This window comes from Felis catus, chromosome C1 (assembly GCF_018350175.1).
Source record: "Felis catus isolate Fca126 chromosome C1, F.catus_Fca126_mat1.0, whole genome shotgun sequence".
Taxonomy (NCBI): domain Eukaryota; kingdom Metazoa; phylum Chordata; class Mammalia; order Carnivora; family Felidae; genus Felis; species Felis catus.
The window spans coordinates 93265679-93287345 of NC_058375.1; the positions used below are offsets into that span (position 1 = coordinate 93265679).

General features: G+C 45.3%; 1 protein-coding gene across 1 annotated transcript; it reads left to right on the plus strand.

Annotated features, from left to right (window-relative positions):
* The first annotated feature begins 6522 nt into the window (after window positions 1–6522).
* SYPL2 (synaptophysin like 2) lies at window positions 6523–20861 on the plus strand. The gene is made up of 6 exons (XM_023258963.2): window positions 6523–6901; window positions 7062–7136; window positions 13969–14093; window positions 15180–15381; window positions 16526–16717; window positions 18081–20861. Exons 1-6 carry the CDS (start codon window positions 6848–6850, stop codon window positions 18231–18233), a joined length of 801 nt encoding a protein of 266 aa, XP_023114731.1. The 5' UTR covers window positions 6523–6847; the 3' UTR covers window positions 18234–20861.
* Window positions 20862–21667: the final 806 nt, after the last annotated feature.

A 21667-nucleotide genomic window follows, 5' to 3' on the forward strand; every position in this document is an offset into this window, starting at 1 on the left:
GTGGTGACTTTTTAGATACAACACCAGGGGCGCCTGGGTGGCTCAGTGGGTTAAGCGTCCGACTTCAGCTCAGGTCACGATCTTGCGGTCCGTGAGTTCAAGCCCCGCGTCAGGCTCTGGGCTGATGGCTCAGAGCCTGGAGCCTGCTTCCGATTCTGTGTCTCCCTCTCTCTCTGCCCCTCCCCCGTTCATGCTCTGTCTCTCTCTGTCCCAAAAAATAAATAAACGTTAGATACAACACCAAAGCCATGACCTATGAGAGAAAAAATTGAAAAGTTTGACTTTATTAAAGTTATGGACTTCTGCTATAAGAAAGACACTGTCAAGAGGATAAGTAGACCAACCAAAGACTGGAGAAAATATTTGCAAAATACATGTCTGATAAAGGACTGTTACCCAAAATACACAAAGAACTCTTAAATCTCAACAATAAGAAAATGGACAACCCAATTAAAATGGGGAAAAGATCTGAACAGACACTTCAGCAAAAAGGACCTACAGGGGCTCCTGGGTGGCTCAGTCGGTTAAGTGTATGACTTTGGCTCAGGTCATGATCTCACCATTGTGAGTTTGAGCCCTACATCGGGCTATGTGTTAATGGTGGAGAGCCTGCTTGGGATTCTCTCTCTCTCCCTCTCTCTGACCCTTCCATGCACATGCTCTCTCAAAATAAATAAACTTTAAAAAAATAAAAAAGAAAACTACAGGTGGCAAATAAGCATATGAAAAGACGCTCAACATCAGACTTCATTAGGGAGTTGCAAATTAAAAAAGGGGGATATCACTGCACACCTATTAGAATGGCTAAGATCCAAAACTCTGACAACAACAAATGCTGATGAGGATGTGGAGCAACAGGAGCTCTCGTTCATTGTTGATGGAAATGCAAAATGGTGCAGCCAGTTTGGGATATAGTTTGGCAGTTTCTTGCAAAATTAAATATACTCTTCCATACAATCCAGCAATCATACTCCTTGGTATTTGTTCAAATGAGTTGAAAACGTATGTCTACACAAAAACCTGCCCATGGATATTTATAGCAGCTTTATCCATAATTGTTAAAACTTGGAAGCAACCAAGATATCCTTCAGTAGATGAATGGATACATAAATGGTGGTACATCCATACAATGGGATATCATTCATCACTAAAAAGAAATGAGTTATTAAGCCATGAAAAGACATACAGGAAACTTAAAGATATATTACTAAGTGAAGAAGCCAATCTGAAGAGGCTACATACTGGGTGATTCCAACTATATAGTGTTCTGGATAAGGCAAGACTATGGAGGCAGTAAGAAGATTAGTGATTGCCAGAGGGCTGGGGGAGGAAGAGATGAATGGGTAGAACATAAGGGATTTTTAGGGCAATGAGATTATTTTGTATGATACTATATGGGTGAATACTTGTCATTATACATTTGTCAAAATCCACAGAATATATAACACAAAGAGTAAACTCCAATGTAAACTGTGGCCTTTGGTTGATAATAATGTGTCAGTGCTGACTCATTGACTATAATAAATAAATGTACTATACTGATTCAAGATGTTGATGATGGGAGAGATTGTGTGTGGAGAGAGGGAGAGGGAGGTGGGAATTTTCTGTACTCTCTGCCCAATTTTGCCATGAACCTTAAACTGTCCTAAAAATAAAGTGTGGTTGTGTGTGTGTGTGTGTGTGTGTGTGTATACACATATATACAGACAGAGAGACAGAGACAGGAGATATATATATCTTTAAAAAATATATTTTCATATTATAATTATATTATTTAATTATAATATATCTTTAAATATTCTAAAAAATATATCAATGTAATCTATCATACTTATAGTCCATAGAAGAAAATGTTCATGAGCATCATTAATTGATACAGAAAAAGCATTTGACAAAATTCAACGTCCATTCATAACAAAAACTTTCAGCAAACTGGGAATAGAGAGGAACACCTTTAACCTGATAAGGGCAATCTATGAAACACTTAGAGCTAATATCATACTAAATGGTGAAAGGCTGAACAGTTTCTCCTAAGAAGTATGAGGCAAGGATGTCCACTCTCACCACACATATTCAACATTGTACTGCAAGTCCTAGGCAGTGAAGTAAGGCAAGGAAAATAAATAAATGGCATTCATGTTGTAAAGAAAGAAAGAAAACTGTCCCAATTTGCAGACAACATCGTTGTCTATATAGAAAACCCTAAAGAATCTACAAAGACTTCATGGAACAAAAGTGCAAGTTTTAGAAAGGTCACAGGATACTAGATCAACAGAAAAATATCAGTTTCTAGCAATTGTCAAATAGAAACTTGAACTTAAAATTATACCATTTATAGTGGCTCCAAAAAATTTAAATATTCAGGTATAAATCTACCAAAAAAAAGGACATGATCTGTATGCTTAAAACTGCTAGTGCTGATACAGAAATCAAAGAAGACCTAAATAAGTGGAGAGGCATTCTGTGTTCATGGACTGGAAAATACAACATAGTAATGATGTCAATTTTGCCTAAATTGATCTATAGATTTAATGCAATTCTTATCAATATCCCAGCAGAATTTTTTGTAGATATACACCATCTGATTTTAAAATTTATACTGAAATGCAAAGGAACTAGATAGCTAAAACAATTTTGAAGACCAAAGTTGGAGGAATCATTTTAGCCTATTTTAAGATTTACTAGAAAACTACAGTATCTGAGCCAGTATGGTATTGGCAAAAGTACAGACACTTAGATTAAATAAAAAGGCCAGAAATAGACTCACACAAATATGGCCAATTGATTTTTTTTATAAAAGTGCAAAAGCAATTAAATGGAGAAAGAATGGTGTTTTCAAAAACAGTTGTTAGAACAATAGGATATCTACATGCCAAATAATAATAATAACCCTAACCTAAATCCCAAACCTTACACAAAAAATAACTCAAAAACATCTAAGTGTAAAGCATAAAACTATTAAAACATTTAGAATAAAACACATTTAGAATTAAAACATTGAGAATATTTGAGAAAATATTTGTGACCTAAGGTTAAGCAGAGTGGTTAAACATAATGCCAAAAGCATGATCCATTTAAAAAATAGTAAAATAGACTTACAAAAATGTAAAACTTTGCTCTGCAAAAGACAGTTAAAAGAATGAAAAGACAAACTACAGAAGGGAGAAAATATTTGCCAATCTCATATCCAACAAGACTTACATTCAGAATATATAAAGAATTCTCAAAATTCATTTGTAAAAAAGAAACAACCCAATTTAAAAATGGGCAAAAGAATTGAACAGACACTTCACCAAAGATACACATATGGCCAATAAGCACATTAAAAGATGTTCTACATTATTAGCCATTGGGGAAATGCAAATTAAAACCACAAAGAGATGCCACCATTTGCCTATCAGAATGGCTAAAAAAAGAGAAAGAAACAAAAAGCCAAAACAAACCCCAAAAGAGCTAATAATACCAAGCGCTGGAGAAGATGCAAAGCACCTGGAATACATTGTTGGTGGGAAAGCAAAATGGTACAGCCACTCTTGAAAACAGTTTGATAGTTTTATATAAAGTTAAGAACATTTATTTACACATGACCTAGAATTCTCATTTCTGGGTATTTACCCTAGAAATAAATACTTATATTCACTCAAAAACCTATACAAGAATGTTTATGTCAGGTCTACTCAAAACAGCAAAAAAAAGAATAAAGAAAAAAAAGGAATAACTCAAATATACTTTGGCAATTGAATAGATAAACTGCAACGGATCATATTTCATAATATGGACGGAATACTATTCAGCACAAAAAGAAGCAATCTACTGATAAGCACAACAATATACATGAATCTCAAAAACTATGCAGAGTGAAAAAAAAGCCAGACACAAAACAGTACATACTGCATAATTCCATTTATTTGCAATTCTAGAAAAAAGCAAAACTAAATTATAATGACAGAGTGCAGATCAGTAGTTGCGTGAGGATTGACTACAAAAGGGCAAGAAGGAGCTCTTTGGAATGATGGAAATATTCTATATCTTGATCATGGTGGTGGTTGCATGGGTATATACATTTATCAAAACTCAAAGTTGAAATGTTCACATCATATGCCCTAGCTGGCTCACTTTTAGGTATAGAACAGTATCAAACTGTTGGTAGAAACTCATTATTAGTGAATCATTAAATCAATCTAGTATGTCTCCTCAGAGAGATATTTACCCTGAAACTAATGATACTTAAGCTTCAGGCTCCCTCACTTGCAAAGCTTCTTCCAAGATCTGGTTACTAATTTTGTATTCTTTTTCTAAAGGGGGCCCCCAAATTGTATAAATTTTAGGCCTCGAAAAACTTACATTGGCTTTTGGATGGCCAGATTTTTTTTTTAACGAAATGGAATAGAAAATAATGAGAATGTTTTATGAAATGTTTGTTTCAGTTTATATAATGGTCATGTCGTAAGAATTTGTCTCTTACCAAGGTTTGTGTTTGAGAGAGAGGAAAAAAAAAAAAGTTGGAAATTCAGTGCTGTGTGTACACATTCAGTGCAACACTGTTTAGAAGAGCAAATATTTGGAAATAACCTAAATGTCCATCAATATGTGAATAATACACTGTGGTATATGTATGTTGTGGAATTCTATATGGTTAAAACGAAGGGACTAAAAGGTGTATGCCTCAGGTTAGACGACTCTCATAAACCCACTGTTAAGTAAAAAACAACAACAAACAACAAAAAAACCACGAGCTAAAGGTTACCTAAAGCACAATATTTAGATAAAGTTTAAAACCATGTGAGAAACAATAGTAAGTCTGGTAAATTTAATGTATTGTATATCGATATATGTCATTATACAGTAAAAGTATTAAAATATGCATGAAGCTAATAATAAACAAATTCAGGGTAGGATAGTGGTTACTTCTGGGGAGGAAGGAGAGAGGGAGGGAATGATATCACAGTATGCACAGGTTTTGTTTTATATGCAATTTTGTATTTTGTTAAAGAATGAATTTTTTTTTGAGACAGAGAAGGAGCGCGCACGTGCGTGCGCACATGCAAGGGGAGGAGGGACCAAGAGAGAAGGGGACAGGATCTGAAGCAGGCTCTGCAGTGACTGTAGCAAGCCCAATATGGGTCTCAAATTCATGAACGATGAGACCATGACCTGAGGCGGCTGAGCCACCTAGGAGCCCCTAAAGAATGGATTTGAGACAAACCAGGAAAAGCGTTAAAATTTAATAAGGTTGGTTCCTAGATGTGTGGGATTTTTGTTGTATTATTCTGAAATCTTTTCTGATTGTGTTATATGTTGTATGCATATTGTTGTAGACCATTGGTAATGAGTATTATTTCATATTTGTGTAGTGTGGGCATTTACACACCTTACACCACTTAATCCTCATGCTGACCTGATGCAATAAGTAGGGCAGACACTATTATTCCTATTCTATAGTAAAGGAACCTCAAACTGCAGAACAATGTGTTAAAAATTGGATTGGGGACTCAGTTGTTTCTTATTTCCTCTAGATTTGCAATGGAAATATGCTAGAGAAGTTTCTTTCAAGTCCAGTCACTCCCTTCTATCCCAACCTCAGGAAGGCACTTGCTCAATGAGGGAATGAATTGTATTAACAATAGCTAAATGTTTGTTCAAAAAGCAGTCATTCTAAATTACCAGAGGAGAACTCCAATTAATGACTTTGTGACGAGGGGGATCCATATTTACAAGTCAATTCTTCAGAAGAACAGGCCGGTTCTTTCCACCTGGCTGCCGCCCCATGGCTCACTCAGTGACCTTGGACAAATCACTTAACCTTTCACTACTTACACTTACACTACTTACACTTACAATCCAGTAAACCGAATGTGTAATATTCATGATTGCTCACTTGGGGCTCCTAACACTTTTTGAAAATTAGGCACCGATTGAAGGTCAATCATAATGCAACAATGACAACTTTTCAATGCAAATTATTCTCTAAGTTCCCTATTCCTCAAAGACTATTTTCACTCTCCATTTTAAAGGAGATCGAGTTTATACTTTTTAATGATTAATAACTTTTAAGTCATTAATATACGAATACCTTTTGTTGTTAAAAAATTAAACAATAGCATAACGAGACAATAAAAAGTGAGCAATTTCTGTTCTGTTGCCCATTCCCTCTTGTAGTGGCTCTTGGAGATTTTGAAAGCAAGCAGTTTGTTAACCTTAAGGTTTAGAAGCTTATCTCAACACTGATAATGCTTGATGAAAATCCTGTCGGTTCTGGGTATTGTGGTGTGGAAGAAGAGAAAAACGGCGCAGAGCGGCTCCAAATCCACGCAAATAGGAAAAGATAAAACAAGAACCCGTGCGTTCCAGAGCGCCAGGCTAGTTCCGACTTTGGCCATGAGTTGGAGCGGCTGTCGTGTACCAGGCTTGGGACTGGCCCTGGAGGCTTCTGGCAACGAACTTGAGCCCCCTCGCGGCCAAACTGCCCGCAGAAGCCACAGGTCCCTTTAAGGCGCCCTGCCGGCCGACGGTGAGCAGAGGGGGCGGGAGGAGGGTTCGCGAGCGCACGCCACGTGACTCGGCTGCCAAGTGCGCTCCCGAGTTTGACAGAAGTTTGAATCGGACTCGAGGGCTTTCTGCAGCCGGAGGGGCTGAGCCTCGGTCCCGGCCTCCGCGAGCGCGAGCTGCAGCGCCCCCGCGACCCGCCCCGCCAGCCTGGAGCCCGGGCCGCCGACGGCCGTCCGCGCTCCCGCACCGCTCGCTGCCCCCGCTGCCGGCCAGCAGTCGCCGGCCCGACCGCGGTGCCCACAGCCTCCCGGCCAGGGAGCCGAGCCCCCGCGCTGCGCCCCGGACCCGCTGCGCCAGCATGTCTTCGACGGAGGGCCCGAGTCGCGCAGCGGACAAGTCACCGCGCCAGCAGGTACTCCCCGCGCGCCCGAGGCTGTCTTACCACCCCTTCTCCACCTCAGGGTTGGGCCGGACCCTTGTTCCGTCCCCTCTCCCGAGTGGGAGTGGGAGGAAAACCGGCGCTTTCCTGGGCCCCCCACCGCCCTGACCCCTCGTCGGCCCCGTGTCCGCAGGTGGACCGTCTGCTGGTGGGCATGCGCTGGAGGCGGCTGGAGGAGCCTCTGGGCTTCATCAAAGTTCTCCAGTGGGTGAGTCGATGCTCCAGCCGCGGGCTATTTCGGGAGCCTGGACTGTGACGCTGACCCGAAGCAATGTGGCCGGAGTGGGGGGCGGGGAGGTGCTGCGGCCGGCCCTGGCGGAAGGGTGGGGGGCGGTGACAGGTGGGCGGGGGAGGGGCGGCCGGGGTGCTTCTCCAGCACTTGATGGCAGGAGGGTGAGGAGCAAGGCATTTGGAGTCCGGGATTCGGTCCTTCTATGTGCAAGGAGCCCTTGCCCAGGGCGCTCACATTTCACCCGAGCGAGAGGACCCGGGTGTAACCTTTCCAGAACTCTGATCCTGCACATACCACTCTTCGGTGGCAGGAGGGGGGAGGGAGGACAAGGAGGAGAAGGAAATCCACGGAGGGCAGAGGAGGGAATGAGGCGGGCGAGGGAAACCTTCCGGCCTCCAAACCCACCAGGACCTGACTGATCCTGAAGGTTGACTCGGGAGACAGGGTCCTGTCTGGCTGGCGGTTGTCCTGCTGAGATCACTAAAGTAATCTGGGTTCCTGTAACTGAGTAAGAGAGTGAATGAATGAATGAATGAATGAATGAATGAATGAATGAAGCCTATGGCTCTAGGATTAAATAAAAGAAAAAATATCAAGACAATAAAAATCACACTATGGCCAAAATGTGGCTTGTAGAATAAGATAAAACATTGAGCTGGGAAGCTGGGGCTCTGGGTTTCAGATGTGGTCCTGCCTTTTCCAGCTATGTGACCTAGGGCAAGTCACTTCTTTGGACCTCAGTTTTCAACATTAGTTAAATGTTGATCACACCATCCTGAGGGTCCCCTTCTGCTCTAAATGGTTGGTATGCTAGAATATTGTCCTTCATTAGACTCACCCTGTGACCTTGAAGAAATCACTTGCCCATGGCCTCAGTTTCCTCTGTAACTGTCCAGGGCAAATACCATCTCCTTGCCTCACTGGTGCTTTGAGATATTGGTATGTTCTCTGTCCTTATAAGTGCCCAAGGCCTCCTGAGTATAAGTTAGGAATGTGGACAGGTGCAGTCATTCTTTCAAATCATGAAAACTAGTTGGGAGCATTTAGTGCACTATAACTGAAGAGATTTAAGTTAGACAGTCCACACACCAAATGGTGTGTGAATAACTTAATTAATGTGCTTTCAGCACAGAATTCAGCTAGGGAATAAGTTACTGTTAATACTGAGGATGATTGAGTTCTAAAGGGCTTTTAACTCACTGGAGACAGGAGTTAGCACTGTGTCCCTGAGTCCTGCCTGAATCATCGTTTGGATGAGAATCATCAGATCTGGAATTCAGGGGCAATAGTGCATTTGGGGTTATCTGTGGATATCTGAGACCTTGACTGGGGCTACAGGCCAGGCAAGGAGCTCCCGAGTGCAAACTCTGGGATCTGATGGGGACTTTCCACTCTCCCTACTGCCTCAAGATCAGTTGGATGGACTGCTGACTGAGCTCTTTCACCTCCCCCACTTCCCTGTTCTGACCCACCACTTGAGTACCAGTGGTGGCCATATAAGAATGTTATTAAGCCTCCATGTGACTGCCATCCAGAACTAGGGAACCATTATGAGGAGCAGAACCTGAAATATAAGAGTACAATTTTATCATTAAACTAGACAAATGGATCTAAGGGAAATTTGAGAAAGACTGTCAAGGGATGAGGGAAACAATGAGGTTATTAGACCATGGAATCATCCTTCATGGGGGGATTCTGTAAAGCTTCCCTCTTCAATCCTTCTATCCTTTTCTCAATGCCCTCCTTCTCCAATACCCACATTTCTGTAAAGGCTGCACAAAACAATGCCTAGGAAAATGATCCAGTCTCCTCCCAGGGTCAGCACTGATCCCTAAGAGTTAAGAACCATTTGACTTTTATGATCCTCAGCTTCTTAGAGGGGGTTGATGCCTTTCTCTCATAGTGCTAAGTCCAGGGGCCCAGGGCTAGACTCTGAACTCAGAGTCTTCATTCGAAGGGCAGCATCAAAAGGAGACATGATTTGCTTTACTGCCATCCGAGCAGCCTGAATTCAGAGCATGAGTTTCACTTGCCTGAGTCTCTGCAGGATGAGCTAATATAAAAGTACACAGGAACCAGCACCAGAAATTACAGTGAAAATGTCATTTGGGATTTTCAGTCATTTCCTTATTGGAGGGGATCAAATGACCCTGACTGGAAAAGGAAAAAAACGAAAAAGAAAAAGAAAACACAGATCTTGCGTTTATCGTAATGATACTTGAAAACTTGTTGTCATTGTTATCAAAAAGCAATTTTGCTGGAATCCTAGTAAGAAGAAAGCAATGTTAGTCTTTTACTATTCAGGAGCTTGGCTTAGAGCTTGGCTTTTTTTTAATTCAGAAATTAATCTCACTTCAATTCCCAGTTCTGGAGTCTCACTAAATCTACAGAAAGCTAGCAAAATAACACGGGTATAGACCAAGTATTAAAGAACTGGTTTCCTTAAAAAAGGAAAGAGGCAGATCTTTAGGCCAATGGGCTTTGGTTTAAATGCAGCGTCCTCTGCTTTCTAGCCATAGAATCTGAGGTACCTAGGGTAAGTAACAAAATCTTTGTGGGCCTCGGTTTCTTATCTGTAAATGAGGGTAAGATCCATCTCATGGGTTCACTGGGAGGATTATAAGAGGTAATTTCTGTAAAGCATCCAAGCATTCAGCCCAGACAGTCCAGGAGATATTCAGCAAGAGTTGGTTCCCTTTCCTCCTGTTCCCAAACCTCCCCTTTCCCCAAATCTCCTCTTTATGCATACTCTCAGCTAGACTTGTCCTTTGGTTGGATTATTCAAATATCACTGCCAGATCCTCACTTTGAGGGTAAGGCACAAAGGAACCTCCTGGATTACTCTGTCACTGTTCCCATAATAAGTCATATCATTATTAACTGTACCCCTGATCAATAATTTGAGGTGCCAAAGCCACTTACTTGGCTCTGGGGTCTCTATAATGAAAATAAACTATTTCAGTTGGTGTGGGGAAATGAGAATGAATACTATTAGAGTCCATCAAACCAATAAGATGACTGTAGGGGTAAGATTGGAGGGGAGATCTTGTCTTGTGCTCTGCACTAACTAGGGATGGTAGTGTCCCCAAGGCTGACAAAGGATCATCACCATCAAGTAAGTCAGCACCTAACTGGCAAGGTTATTTTGACATCTTTCCCAAAGAGATACAGAGGCAGGAGGGGGAGGGTGTGGAGAGCAATATAGGACCATCTCTGTCCCTAGCAATACAGGTCCAAGAGGAGGAAGGTGGAAGGTTGGCATCAGAACTTCAGAGATCCACCCCTTCCCTGTCTCAGGGACTCTCTCTCTGTCTCTGTCTCTCTCCTCTCTGTCTCTCTCTCTCTCCTTGGCTCCTGTTCTTTTTGAGCAGTTTGCTCAACTCAGAAACCCTTATGCCTGGTGACACGGATGGTTTCAGTTCTTTCCTGCTCTTCCCAGTGGTTCAGTCACCTGGTACATTTAGGGAAGAAGGCAAATCTGGTACAGAAAGGTGGAATGGGCTCGGGCAGGGTGTCTTTCTCTGCTCCTGCATGCCAGGTGCACAGCTATTCCCTGCCTCCTTACAATCCTCCCTGAACATAGGAGAGATCCCCTTTTTTAGCCTCAATAATTTTATGATGCAGAATTTTATTTTATTTATTTGTTTGAGCATGACACTTTTTTTTTTCTTTTTCCGGATGTAAACTCTTAAAAGAAGGTACCGGGTCTTACTCATCTTTGTGTTTCCAGCACTTGGCACAATAATGCTTAATAACTGTTCGTTGATTAAGTAGAAAGAGCACTGGACAGGGAATCAAGAGATGTGAATTCTAAGGCTGGCCCTCACAATGGCTAAATGTGACCCTGGGAGAGTCACTTAATCTTTTGGGACTTTAGTTTCTACCTCTGTGAAATGAGACCACGGGGCTTGATAATCTCTAAGATCTTTTTTGCTCTGCTGTCCTGTGAATCTATGAAGTTCCCCTCAGATTTTTCCCATTGTCCACTTACATAACAAACTTTATGTGATTTGTCATCTCGTGACTGTGTGATGTTCAGATTTAATTATATATTCTGGTTGATAAAGAGCTATGTAAGGTGTTTAGGGATTCCTGACTTTCAAAGAATCAGAACAGAAGAGGATGCAGCTAGTGCTAAAGTTATTCATGGTATATTTCACTCTCTGAGGAATCAGAGAGCAGGATTCAGGATTTTCAGAACCTCAAGGTGATCATCCAGACACGGCAGAACTTTGGGCAGTGACGAAAAAGTTCTATTATCTGTGTTGTCCAATATGGCACCTGCTAGTCACGTGTGGCTATTGAAATGTGGCACCTGAAATGTGGCTAAATGTGACTGTGTCACTGTGAATTTTTAATTGTTTAAAATTTTAATGAAGTTGAATGTAAATAGCCACACTTGGCTAGTGGCTACGTAGCATTGTGGATAGTGCAGCTCTAGAGTACAGGCTCCATGAAGACAGAGATTTTTCTCTTTTATTCACTACTAAATGATAGTGCCAGTACACAGTAGGTGCTCCATAAGTGTCATCTTTCTGTAGATGTTCAGGAGTGCCTGTCAAGGAAGTGCTAGTGAAGAGAAGGCTCCATAACTCACCATCCGTTGCCCCAAGTTAGGAATACCTATTTTCTTAGGGGACTTTATTGGGTAAAACTATGCTGCCCTTCTTAGAATGTGATGCTCTAAATTGTGTGTCCAGTTCTGAGCACCAGAAGCTCATATGAGCTTCAAGAGGCTCATAGAGCTGACAAAAGTTAGAGAATTCCTATGAGGAAGAGCTAGAGAAGCATCATTGTTATGCCAGTGAGGAGGCTTGGAGTATATAAAGGGTAATGATGCAGAGGCTTTGGGCAAATTCTCTTCAGCTCTGTCAAGATAAGCAAACAGGGCTCTACTGCAGTCTCTGTAAATTAAGCCAGATGAGGAGGCTATTCAGGCATTGGAGAGAGTTATACTGTCTCCTTTCCTGGATGTTTTTTTTACAATGGAGACAATTCTCAGTTGTCTGAACTAAACCTCCTGGAAACAGAGGTGCTCATTGTGACCTTTAGAGATGGGTCAATGGCTCCAGCATGGAGAAGATCTGCCAGGGCAGGCAATGCAAGGCGGGGCAGTGGCACCGGACACCGCCGAGGGGCAGAGCACAGCTGCCGGCAAGCCCGGCCAAGAGCACGCTGATAGTATTACCCCCATCCAGTGGGAGAAAGGCCTCTCGATTGCCTGCTCCAAACCCCTTGTTTAACAGACGGGAAAACGGAGACTCTGAGAACAGAGTTATTTATTAGAGGTCACCCAGCTCATCAGTGACAGGGCCAGGACTAGAATCCAGATTTCCAAACTCCTAATCCAGGTCTCTTTCAAAACTCCATAACGCTATCAAGAGTTAGCAAAATCACGTGCACATAACTCTATTCTAAACTCTGGGTGCAAGCCTGGGATGTAGATGAGCTGTCTTCTAGGTGCTTAATGCCCAAGATATGGAGAAACATACAGAAAATGATCATTAACAGAATAAGCTCTGTGCTTAATAAGAATGATTACATCATATACAAGCCCGTATAAGGTAAGTGCACAGGAAACGGGGCCTGAACAGATGATGCGGGAGGATAAGTGACTCCAGTTTCTCACCTCCTTTTCTAACCAGTGTGTTTCCCCAGAAAGAAATTAGAAAATCATAGGTTGAGGAAATTTCATTTCACTCAAGACAGGAGGTTTAGTAAAATGTGATGAAAGGTGGAGAGGAAAACAATTCAAGTGACCTGAAATGCTTCTGGTTCTTAACACTGAGCAATGAATGGCAGCATCAACAGATAACAAGGGGAAACACTGCGGGGGGAACAGTGGAGGCTGATAAGGCAAGTGGAAGGTACTTTGCTCTGGGCGTGGGCCAGGACTGTCAGCATGGACGCATCCAGCATTGTTGCTGCAAGGAAAAGTACCTTTGGAGGAAGAGGAGCATAGCTCTTCCCCGCTTTGCCCCTCTGAAGGCTTGGTGGAAGTGGAAGTTGCCACTTCTCGCTATACCTCCAGTGAGGCTGGAAGCCCCTGGAAGTTAGCAACAAGGTAACCACAAGATTCAATGACAGCTTCAAAGGAGAAATGGAAAGAATCCCAAAGCATGCCTGACCTCATCACAGAGGAATTTATTTCTAGGGTGCCTCTTCCTTGGGGGGGGGGGGGTGGAATTCAAGTCCACCTTTATCCTAGAAGTTTCCAAAAGCCTAAATTGTGTTGCTTATCATCTTTTTTTTTTTTAATTTTTTTTTCAACGTTTATTTATTTTTGGGACAGAGAGAGACAGAGCATGAACGGGGGAGGGGCAGAGAGAGAGGGAGACACAGAATCGGAAACAGGCTCCAGGCTCTGAGCCATCAGCCCAGAGCCCGATGCGGGGCTCGAACTCCCGGACCGCGAGATCGTGACCTGGTTGAAGTCAGACACTTAACCGACTGCGCCACCCAGGCGCCCCAATGTTGCTTATCATCTTAAGGAGGCTACCTATATTCTCCACTGTCACATCCAATGGGGAGATGTGGAAACTGTCCATTTCTTCTTTCTCTCTATCTTCCCCCCAGACACCACTCAAAGTCAACCTCATTCATTTGACTGTTTGGTCCAGGACTCAGATGCAGTGAACACAGCATCCTGAGGCTGGAAGACCAATGGAAGCCATGGGTCCCTACCCAGGAGGGAGTTGATTAAAGGAAATCCTGGTCCCCTCCACCGTATCTGCACCTGTTAAGAGTCAGAAGGTGGTTCTGATGAGATATACCTTCCGACTCTCAAAGGGGCTTCCCTCTCCCTCAGCTCTTTGCTATTTTCGCCTTCGGGTCCTGCGGCTCCTACAGCGGGGAGACAGGAGCAACAGTTCGCTGCAACAACGAAGCCAAGGATGTGAGCTCCATCATTGTTTTGTTCGGCTATCCCTTCAGGTGAGCAGGAATTGATTCTGACCCCACACAGCCTCTCTCGCTTATTTGGCAGGACCTGCTTGGTCTCTTCCTTCTCCAGAAACTTAAAGGCCTTTTGTTGAGTGCCGCTCCAGGTTCAAATAGAACTACAGGACTTGGGTCCTTTCCACCCTTTAGGAATTTCAGACTAACCATAGAAAAATATCGGGGAACCTCAGATCGATCATTGTCATAATAATGTTCCAGTCCATAGATAACCAATAGCAGGTATAACATAGTTCCTACAGAAAAAAACCCATGCAATTGGGGATGGAGGCTTATACGAGTCTCAGCTAGTTGGGCAGGTCCTTCTGACCTTCAGCAACCTCCTCCCTGCCTTGAAGGTTAGGGAACTTGTTAGTACTAAGATCCTAAAGAGTTGACATGGGGTGCTCACCTGGTACTACTAGAGTACAAGGATGTGCACCTTGACCAGGAGGCAGAAAAGAATACTTTTTCTGGGCTACTTGGGAGCTTAGGGAGGGGAGTCCCAACTGTTCAGAGGAGAACTGGGAATAGGACTTGTCTTTCCAGGAATTTTTAGTACCAACGATTAACTATCTCTTGTATATTGCAGGGTGTTTGTTTTTCTCTCCTTATTTTATCCCATATAGTCTCATTTGGGGGGCCTGACTAAGGCCTGGGAATGGGAAAGTCCAAACTAACCTGGCCACTGTGGGCCTGTGTGCCCCTTTCCCAGGGGCAAAATGAAGCTGATCTCCCTGGTGGTTTGACTATAAGAAATAGATGGATTATTGTGGTAGTGACCTGAAGGGCCCTGGAGATCCTTGGAACTACACGGTCACCATATCTGGACAAAGTAGATGAGTGTGGGGTAGTGGCTGAACGGGAGGTAGAGTTTGACCAGAATTCCAGGGAGATTCCTGTTTTGACTGCAGGGTTTCCTCCAGAAGCATTCCTCCCCACAAACCCCACCCCCTTTCTTGGCTCTGTAAGAGTCCCAGGGTGAGAATGAGCACAGGACTACCCCTAGGGCAGGTACAGTCTTCTGCCTCCACAGGAAGAGGATTGCCCCGAGCTTAGGATGGCATCCCCTGCCACCTGCAGGTTGAACCGGGTCCAGTATGAGATGCCCCTCTGTGACGATGACTCCACCTCCAAGACTATGCACCTGATGGGGGATTTCTCTGCTCCCGCTGAGTTCTTTGTGACCCTGGGCATCTTTTCCTTCTTCTACACCATGGCTGCACTAGTTGTCTACCTGCGCTTCCACAACCTCTACGCAGAGAACAAGCGTTTCCCCCTGGTGGTGAGTAAGCAGAGGCCAGAAGTGGGGTGGAGAAACTGAGAGATGTGCTTTCTGAGACTGATGTCAGAGTGAGAGGGGAGGACACCCATATGTGGAAGCTCCTGAATCTCCCTGCCAGCTCTTCCTTGTTGATCCCTTCGGGTTCTGCGGTTCCCACAGCTCCGATGACTCTGCCTCTACCAACTTTCTGTCACTTGCTGTGCTCACAGGAGGCATAACAGCATCAAGAAGTGGGCTCTGGAGTTGGGCTGCCTGGGTTCAAATTCCAGGGCGGTCCCTTACTGGCTCTGTGCTCTTGGACAAGCCACTTATCCTCTATAAACCTCAGTTTCCTCAATATAAAATGGGGATAAAATAATACCCATCTCGGTGGTGCCTGGGTGGCTCAGGGGGTGTTAAGTGTCCCACTTCAGCTCAGGTCATGAGGTCACAGTTTGTGGGTTCCAGCCCTGGGTCAGCCTCTGTGCTGATGACTCTGAACCTGGAGCCTGCTTCAGATACTGCGTTTCCCTCTCTCTCTGCCCCTTCCCCACTTGTGTTCTGTCTTTCTTTCTCTCTCTCTCTCAAAAAAAAAAAAAAAAAGAAACATAAAAAAAATAATGCCCATTTCATAGTGTTTGGGGGAGATGAGGTGAAAATGCATGTAAAATATCTGGTATATAGTTAGCTTCAGTAAGTGTTGGCTATCATTAATATTATTCCCCCTTTACTGTCTCCCTATCCCAGGCATGCAAGGTGGAAGGGGTGCTTCAGGGGACCCCATTTGTCTCTTGCAGTCTGCTCTCACTCTGACAACAGTTGTAGCTGAACAATGGTGACCAGAGGAAAAGCTTGAAGGGGAGAGTGGGGAGTTTAAGACACTTGGATATGGGGGTAACATTGACCAGCAGGTGCCTTGATACATTGTTGCCTGACCTCAGTTCTGAGGGCATGGGGAGGGGTGGCCCTGGGTAGCAGGGTTCCTTTGGTGGCATTGAACAGATTCCTTAAGATGATCTGGGCTCCCAGAGGTTCTAAGTATTGGGTAGGATAGGAAGAGGCGGCTGTCCTGGGACCCCAGGATCCCAATGCATTCTGGCAAGAGGAAAAGAAGTAATCACGGGGGTCTTTCTGAGTGTATTTCTTGTTCCTCTGCCCCTTTCAGGACTTCTGCGTGACTGTCTCCTTCACCTTCTTCTGGCTGGTAGCTGCAGCGGCCTGGGGCAAGGGCTTGACAGACATCAAGGGGGCCACACGGCCATCCAGCCTGACCGCAGCCATGTCTGTGTGCCATGGAGAGGAAGCAGTGTGCAGCGCTGGGGCCACACCCTCCATGGGACTGGCCAACATCTCTGTGGTGAGACCTGTGGCCACTGAAGGGGACCGGGGGAGGCAGTGCTATCCCAGATGCCCAGGCCTGTCCCGGCTAGCAGGTTCTGGGACAAAAAGAGAGGGTGTCTCTCCAGCTGGCATCCCTTACAACTGGAGCCGGTGACCCTAGCACCTAAGGATGGCTGCTGGTCCCTGGCTGACCCTGAGAAGACATTTTGGTTTGGGGGGAACCCAAGAGCCATTTAGCCTCCTGTTCTTTCCTCCTTCTGTACTCTGTCTTCCCATTTCCCTTCTCCCCGCATCCAGGCATGCCCTTTGTGACTGCTTTCCACTCCTCCTTTACAATATGTGTTTGTGTGTGTATGTGTGCACATGCGAGCATATGAAGGAGAGCACAGGCTGTGGCTGGGCTCACGGCTGGGAGCAGACCCAGAGTGAGTGAGAAGAGGTTCACTGTCACTCAGGCCTCTAGACTGGAAAGGGGTTTTGGGCAGGTGTGGGTCCAGCAGGTATGCACATGTTTGGCCATCCCAGTTGTTAGAATGGGGAAATCTTTCCATATCAATTGGTAGATAGCTGAGGCCTGAAGCTTTTCAAACACCCCCTGTCACCTTAGCCCTGCCCTGAAGATGGCCTGGAACTCTTCAAGGCCCAGCAACTGAAGGGTTTAATCGCTGGCACACCAGGGAGCCTTCTAGAACTTGCTGGAACCCTGCTGATCAGTTTTAGCCCCCAACATTTTATTGTAAAAATTTTCACACATCAAAGTTGAAAGAATTTTACAATGAACACCCACACACTCATCGCCTAAACTGCACCATTAACATTTTACTAGACTTGCTTTATCACACATCTACCCGCCTCCCTTCATCCATCAAACCATCTGATTTTTAATGCATTTCAACGCTAATTGCTTTGACATCAGTTCACCTCCCCCACCCCAATACTTCCTGCTGATAGGTTTTTAAGTATTTTTGAATAAATAGTTGAATATAGCCCGGGCTGGGTCCCTGGTCTTAAGAAAGGAGCACCTTGGACAGCTCTGGTCACACCCACCCTTGAAAAAGGCACTCCTAACAGTGCTTTGGAAAGCGCCGCCACCAGAGCCCCTGCTCCTTGCTCTGCTTTGCATGATGCTTCACTCCAGGGGCCAGACTCTCCTAGCAACCAAGCTACAACCTGGGTGCATGCTGTGGACAGTTAGGGACTTTTGCCAGAGAGCCCCTTAGTGGGTATCAGCATTGAACCCTGCCTGTATCTCCAGTTCTCTGTGTTTTAGTCTTCTGAGCCCCCTGTGCCTCTTCCTTCACCCCTCACAGGAACTCCTCCTCCCTGTTCCCACAGTTCCCCCCTTACTATTCTCACAAACTTCCCTGATGTCTTTGCAGCTCTTCGGCTTTATCAACTTCTTCCTGTGGGCCGGGAACTGTTGGTTTGTGTTCAAGGAGACCCCGTGGCATGGGCAGGGCCAGGACCAGGACCAGGGCCAGGGCCCCAGCCAGGAGAGCGCAGCTGAGCAGGGAGCGGTGGAGAAGCAGTAAGCAGCTCCCACCTGGCTACTCCTGAACAGGACAGCACCTCTTCAACCACCTCCAGCTTCCAGGACCTCCCTCTTCCTCCTTCTCCAACTCCCCTCCTCCATCATTCTGGGCTTTGAGCTTTGAGACATCGTCGATGGATGGGCAGGCATCAGCTGTCAGAAACCCCAGCGGCCCTACCAGTGGCTTCCTATCTCTCCTCTTGCTGGAGCCTCGGATGGCAGGAGCTCAGTGCTTCTTGTCTACGGCATGGACCCTAACATTTTGCTTGGGGTCTTCCTCGTACACTTACAGCCTCCCATTGCAGGAGAGGGTTGGGGGCAGGAGACTGGTTCCTAGCAGCCACTTCTATCAACCTGTCAGCTTCAATAAAAATGGGGGGAGGGGAAATTGGCTGGCAGCCTTCTTCCTGGTCCCTTGCATGAAGGGCCCACCAGTGGTTTAGTGACCCCTCTTCAATGGTTGTTATCTAAGCCTTGTGTCTGCCCTGATCTCCAGTCAGCCTGAGCCCGGTATGCTTCCCACTTTTTCCTCTGGCATCTGCTTGCCCACAGAGCCTACCATGTGGGAACCCAGGAGGCCAACTAGTCTAGAAGACAGCCCTGTAGGGGCTCCTGATGAGGCCCAGACTCAATGGGGAGCAGATATATTGCAACTGGGTTGCAACTTCAAGAAACTGAAGCCAGGAAACTTGCTGGGGAAGCAGTTTCTTCTATTCCCTTAGCCCTCCCACCCCTCCAGGCTGGTGCACCTTCCACCAATAGTAAACTCGTACTTGCCTTAGAAACCCCTGACCTTCTTCCCTGTCCTCCTTCTTGGGCTTAGTCTCACACAGGGGACACTAGATGAGGGGTCTAGGAGCAACTCCCTTTTAGCCCTCTCTGCCTCCAACCTCTCTGTCCATCTCCCTTCCCCAATCTCTTGGGTCTGAGGCATTCAAGATCCTTTTCCATGTCTGTCCAGGCTTTCCTTTCATTCCTATGGGGCCATATAGGGGCTTTGGAAGGGCCCAGAGGACCACCATGAGGCTAAGTTGCCCCAGAGCCCCAGGACATGGATGGATGGGCCTATTTCTTCCTCATTCTCTGCTCATTTCCCCCCAAACCCCCAACTCCTTCTGTGGCCCCTCTTTCATACTCCCCTGTCTCACCTTTACGAAAGGACACACCCTCTCGGTTTGCCCTCTGTTCCTCCCCTGCTTCCTCATTTCTCCCAGGCTCTATCCCTCCCCACCCAAACCCCCAGTCCAGGGCAGGCCAATGCTATTGGTGCTTCTTCACTTCGGGACCCAGTTCCATATTTGTCTTTGATATGTCTCCTCTTTCTGACACCTCCTTCAGTCCCTCTCTGGACCCCAGGGCCTAAGAGTCAATGCTGACTGGGAAAGGGCCATCCATCTCCTACCCAGCTCGAAGCACTTCAGTCTGCCCTGGCCATAGGGCTGCTCAGGGAAGGATGAAGAAGGAAGAATCCAGCCATTTTCTGATCCAGTGCCAATTAGCCCACTTATCATCCCAAAGGTGAATGTGCCCTGTGCCAATTTCTCCTCAGGACTGAGTCATCCCTTCCCACCTTCTCACCTCCCTAAACACCATCCCCAGTAATGTGCACTTTCCTGGGGTACCCAGAAGACAGGACCTTTGATTTGGGGCCCGTCATTTCTTTGGGTTAGATTTTCCCCACTTGACAGGGGGAGTGTGAGATTTACATCCTCAAATGCTCCAGAATCCTTCAGTGAAATAATTAGGTTTTTTGTTTTATTTTTCTTTTTAGATTTTGGGGGAGGGATTTGAGGAGAGAGGAGAGGAGACGGGGATGAGAGTGTTTCTAAGTCTGAACCTCTCTCTGTCCTGAGCTGTCCCCATGGTTACTCAAGGAAAAGGGGGGAACAGTCTTGCCTGCAGCTCCAGAGACACAGAGAACAAAGAGGTGACCATTTTTCTCTAAACTGGCCCCTGTGAGGGTCTGTGAGCAGCTTCTACTGGAACTTTGTTTGGATTCTGTGTATGTATTTATAATTTATTTGAAATGTGATGGATAAAGTGTTCTCATTTGGGGGCTGAAGTTAGCAACTGGCCCTTGAGCTAGGGGAAGGGGAGTGGGGTGGATATTCACTCCTGCCAAGGACTCCTAGCCCAGAACTCTCCCTAGAGCAGAGAAGGCTCTTTCTCTTCCTCAAGAGCCTAGCTTGTTCTCATCCAGAAGGGCCTTGATTTAGGCTATGGCCTCTCCATGACCACCCTAAGAGGAAAGGCTACTTCACCTCATAACCTCCAGCCAAGTGCTGAGGGCAGAGCTGTCCTCATAGGACTCACATCCCCTCTAATCAGGGCTGGCACTACTGCTTTGCCTAGTAGGGCCTAAGGTAGGAGACCGTGTCTGGTTTCTTCAGACTGCAGGAGGCTAACAGGCAGGGCATTTGCCCTTTGCCCTCCTAAATTCTGACTCTGCCAGGGTACCCACCAGGGACTTTTTCTGAACTTGAGTTCTCCCCACTATCATGGTCATAGGTCTCCTACTTCCAGGATTGAAGATCGGGGTGGGGGGAGAATGTTGCATGTTGTTTTCTGGTGCTTGTTATTACACATTTGAATAAACAGTGCTTCAAAGCATTTGCCATGAAGGAGCCAAGCCTAGAACCCTTCCAGAGATTTTTTTTCCCCCTCTTCTCCCATTACTTTAAGTTATCGGACAAATATCAGTATTTCCACCAAAACATCATTCCACTCCTTTCCACGCTGCACTCCAAGCAATAGAGTCTGCATTTTCTCTTTTGGTGGCACCGATTTGTCCAAAGTAACTGAGGCTCATGAGCAGATTTACAGTAAACTCAAAAGGCAAGAGATAGTGGCTTCCACAATACTGTTTCCATTTGCTCTGTGACCCAGACAAGCTTCCTGTCAGGAGGTGAAGGCCATATGCCTTGTCCTCTTAACTATAAAGGTTCTTTCTGAACAAACTTGCACCTCTATCCCCCTTCTGACATGCTACCTTGCAGTCCCTATATCTTGGACACAATATTGCATTCAATTTCACCAAGTTCCTGGACCCCCTAGGGATCATCTGTCGTTCTCAGGTTAAGGATCTCTGCTCTCAGAGATTATCTTTGCGGTACTTAAATCTTCCCTGGGTGAAAATGAGAAGAAAGTCTGAGGTCTTGAGGTCACAGACCTTGACTTATTTGCCTCCAATTTGGTTTCCCTTTAGCTTAAGAAATTAATATGGGGTGAGGTGTGAGGAGTTGAAGAGGGAAAAGAGAACTAGTATCTCTTTTCTGGTGTGATGCGGGGGGGGGGGGTAGGCTTTTGTCTCTTGATTGTGTGAGGGTGGGAAGAAATGTTATCAGCTGAGAAGAAGAAAGAGAATGATTAAGGTATTTTCCAGGCCATAGCAAGGAAAATGACAGATCTGATGAGAAATCTCCCTATGCTGAGGCT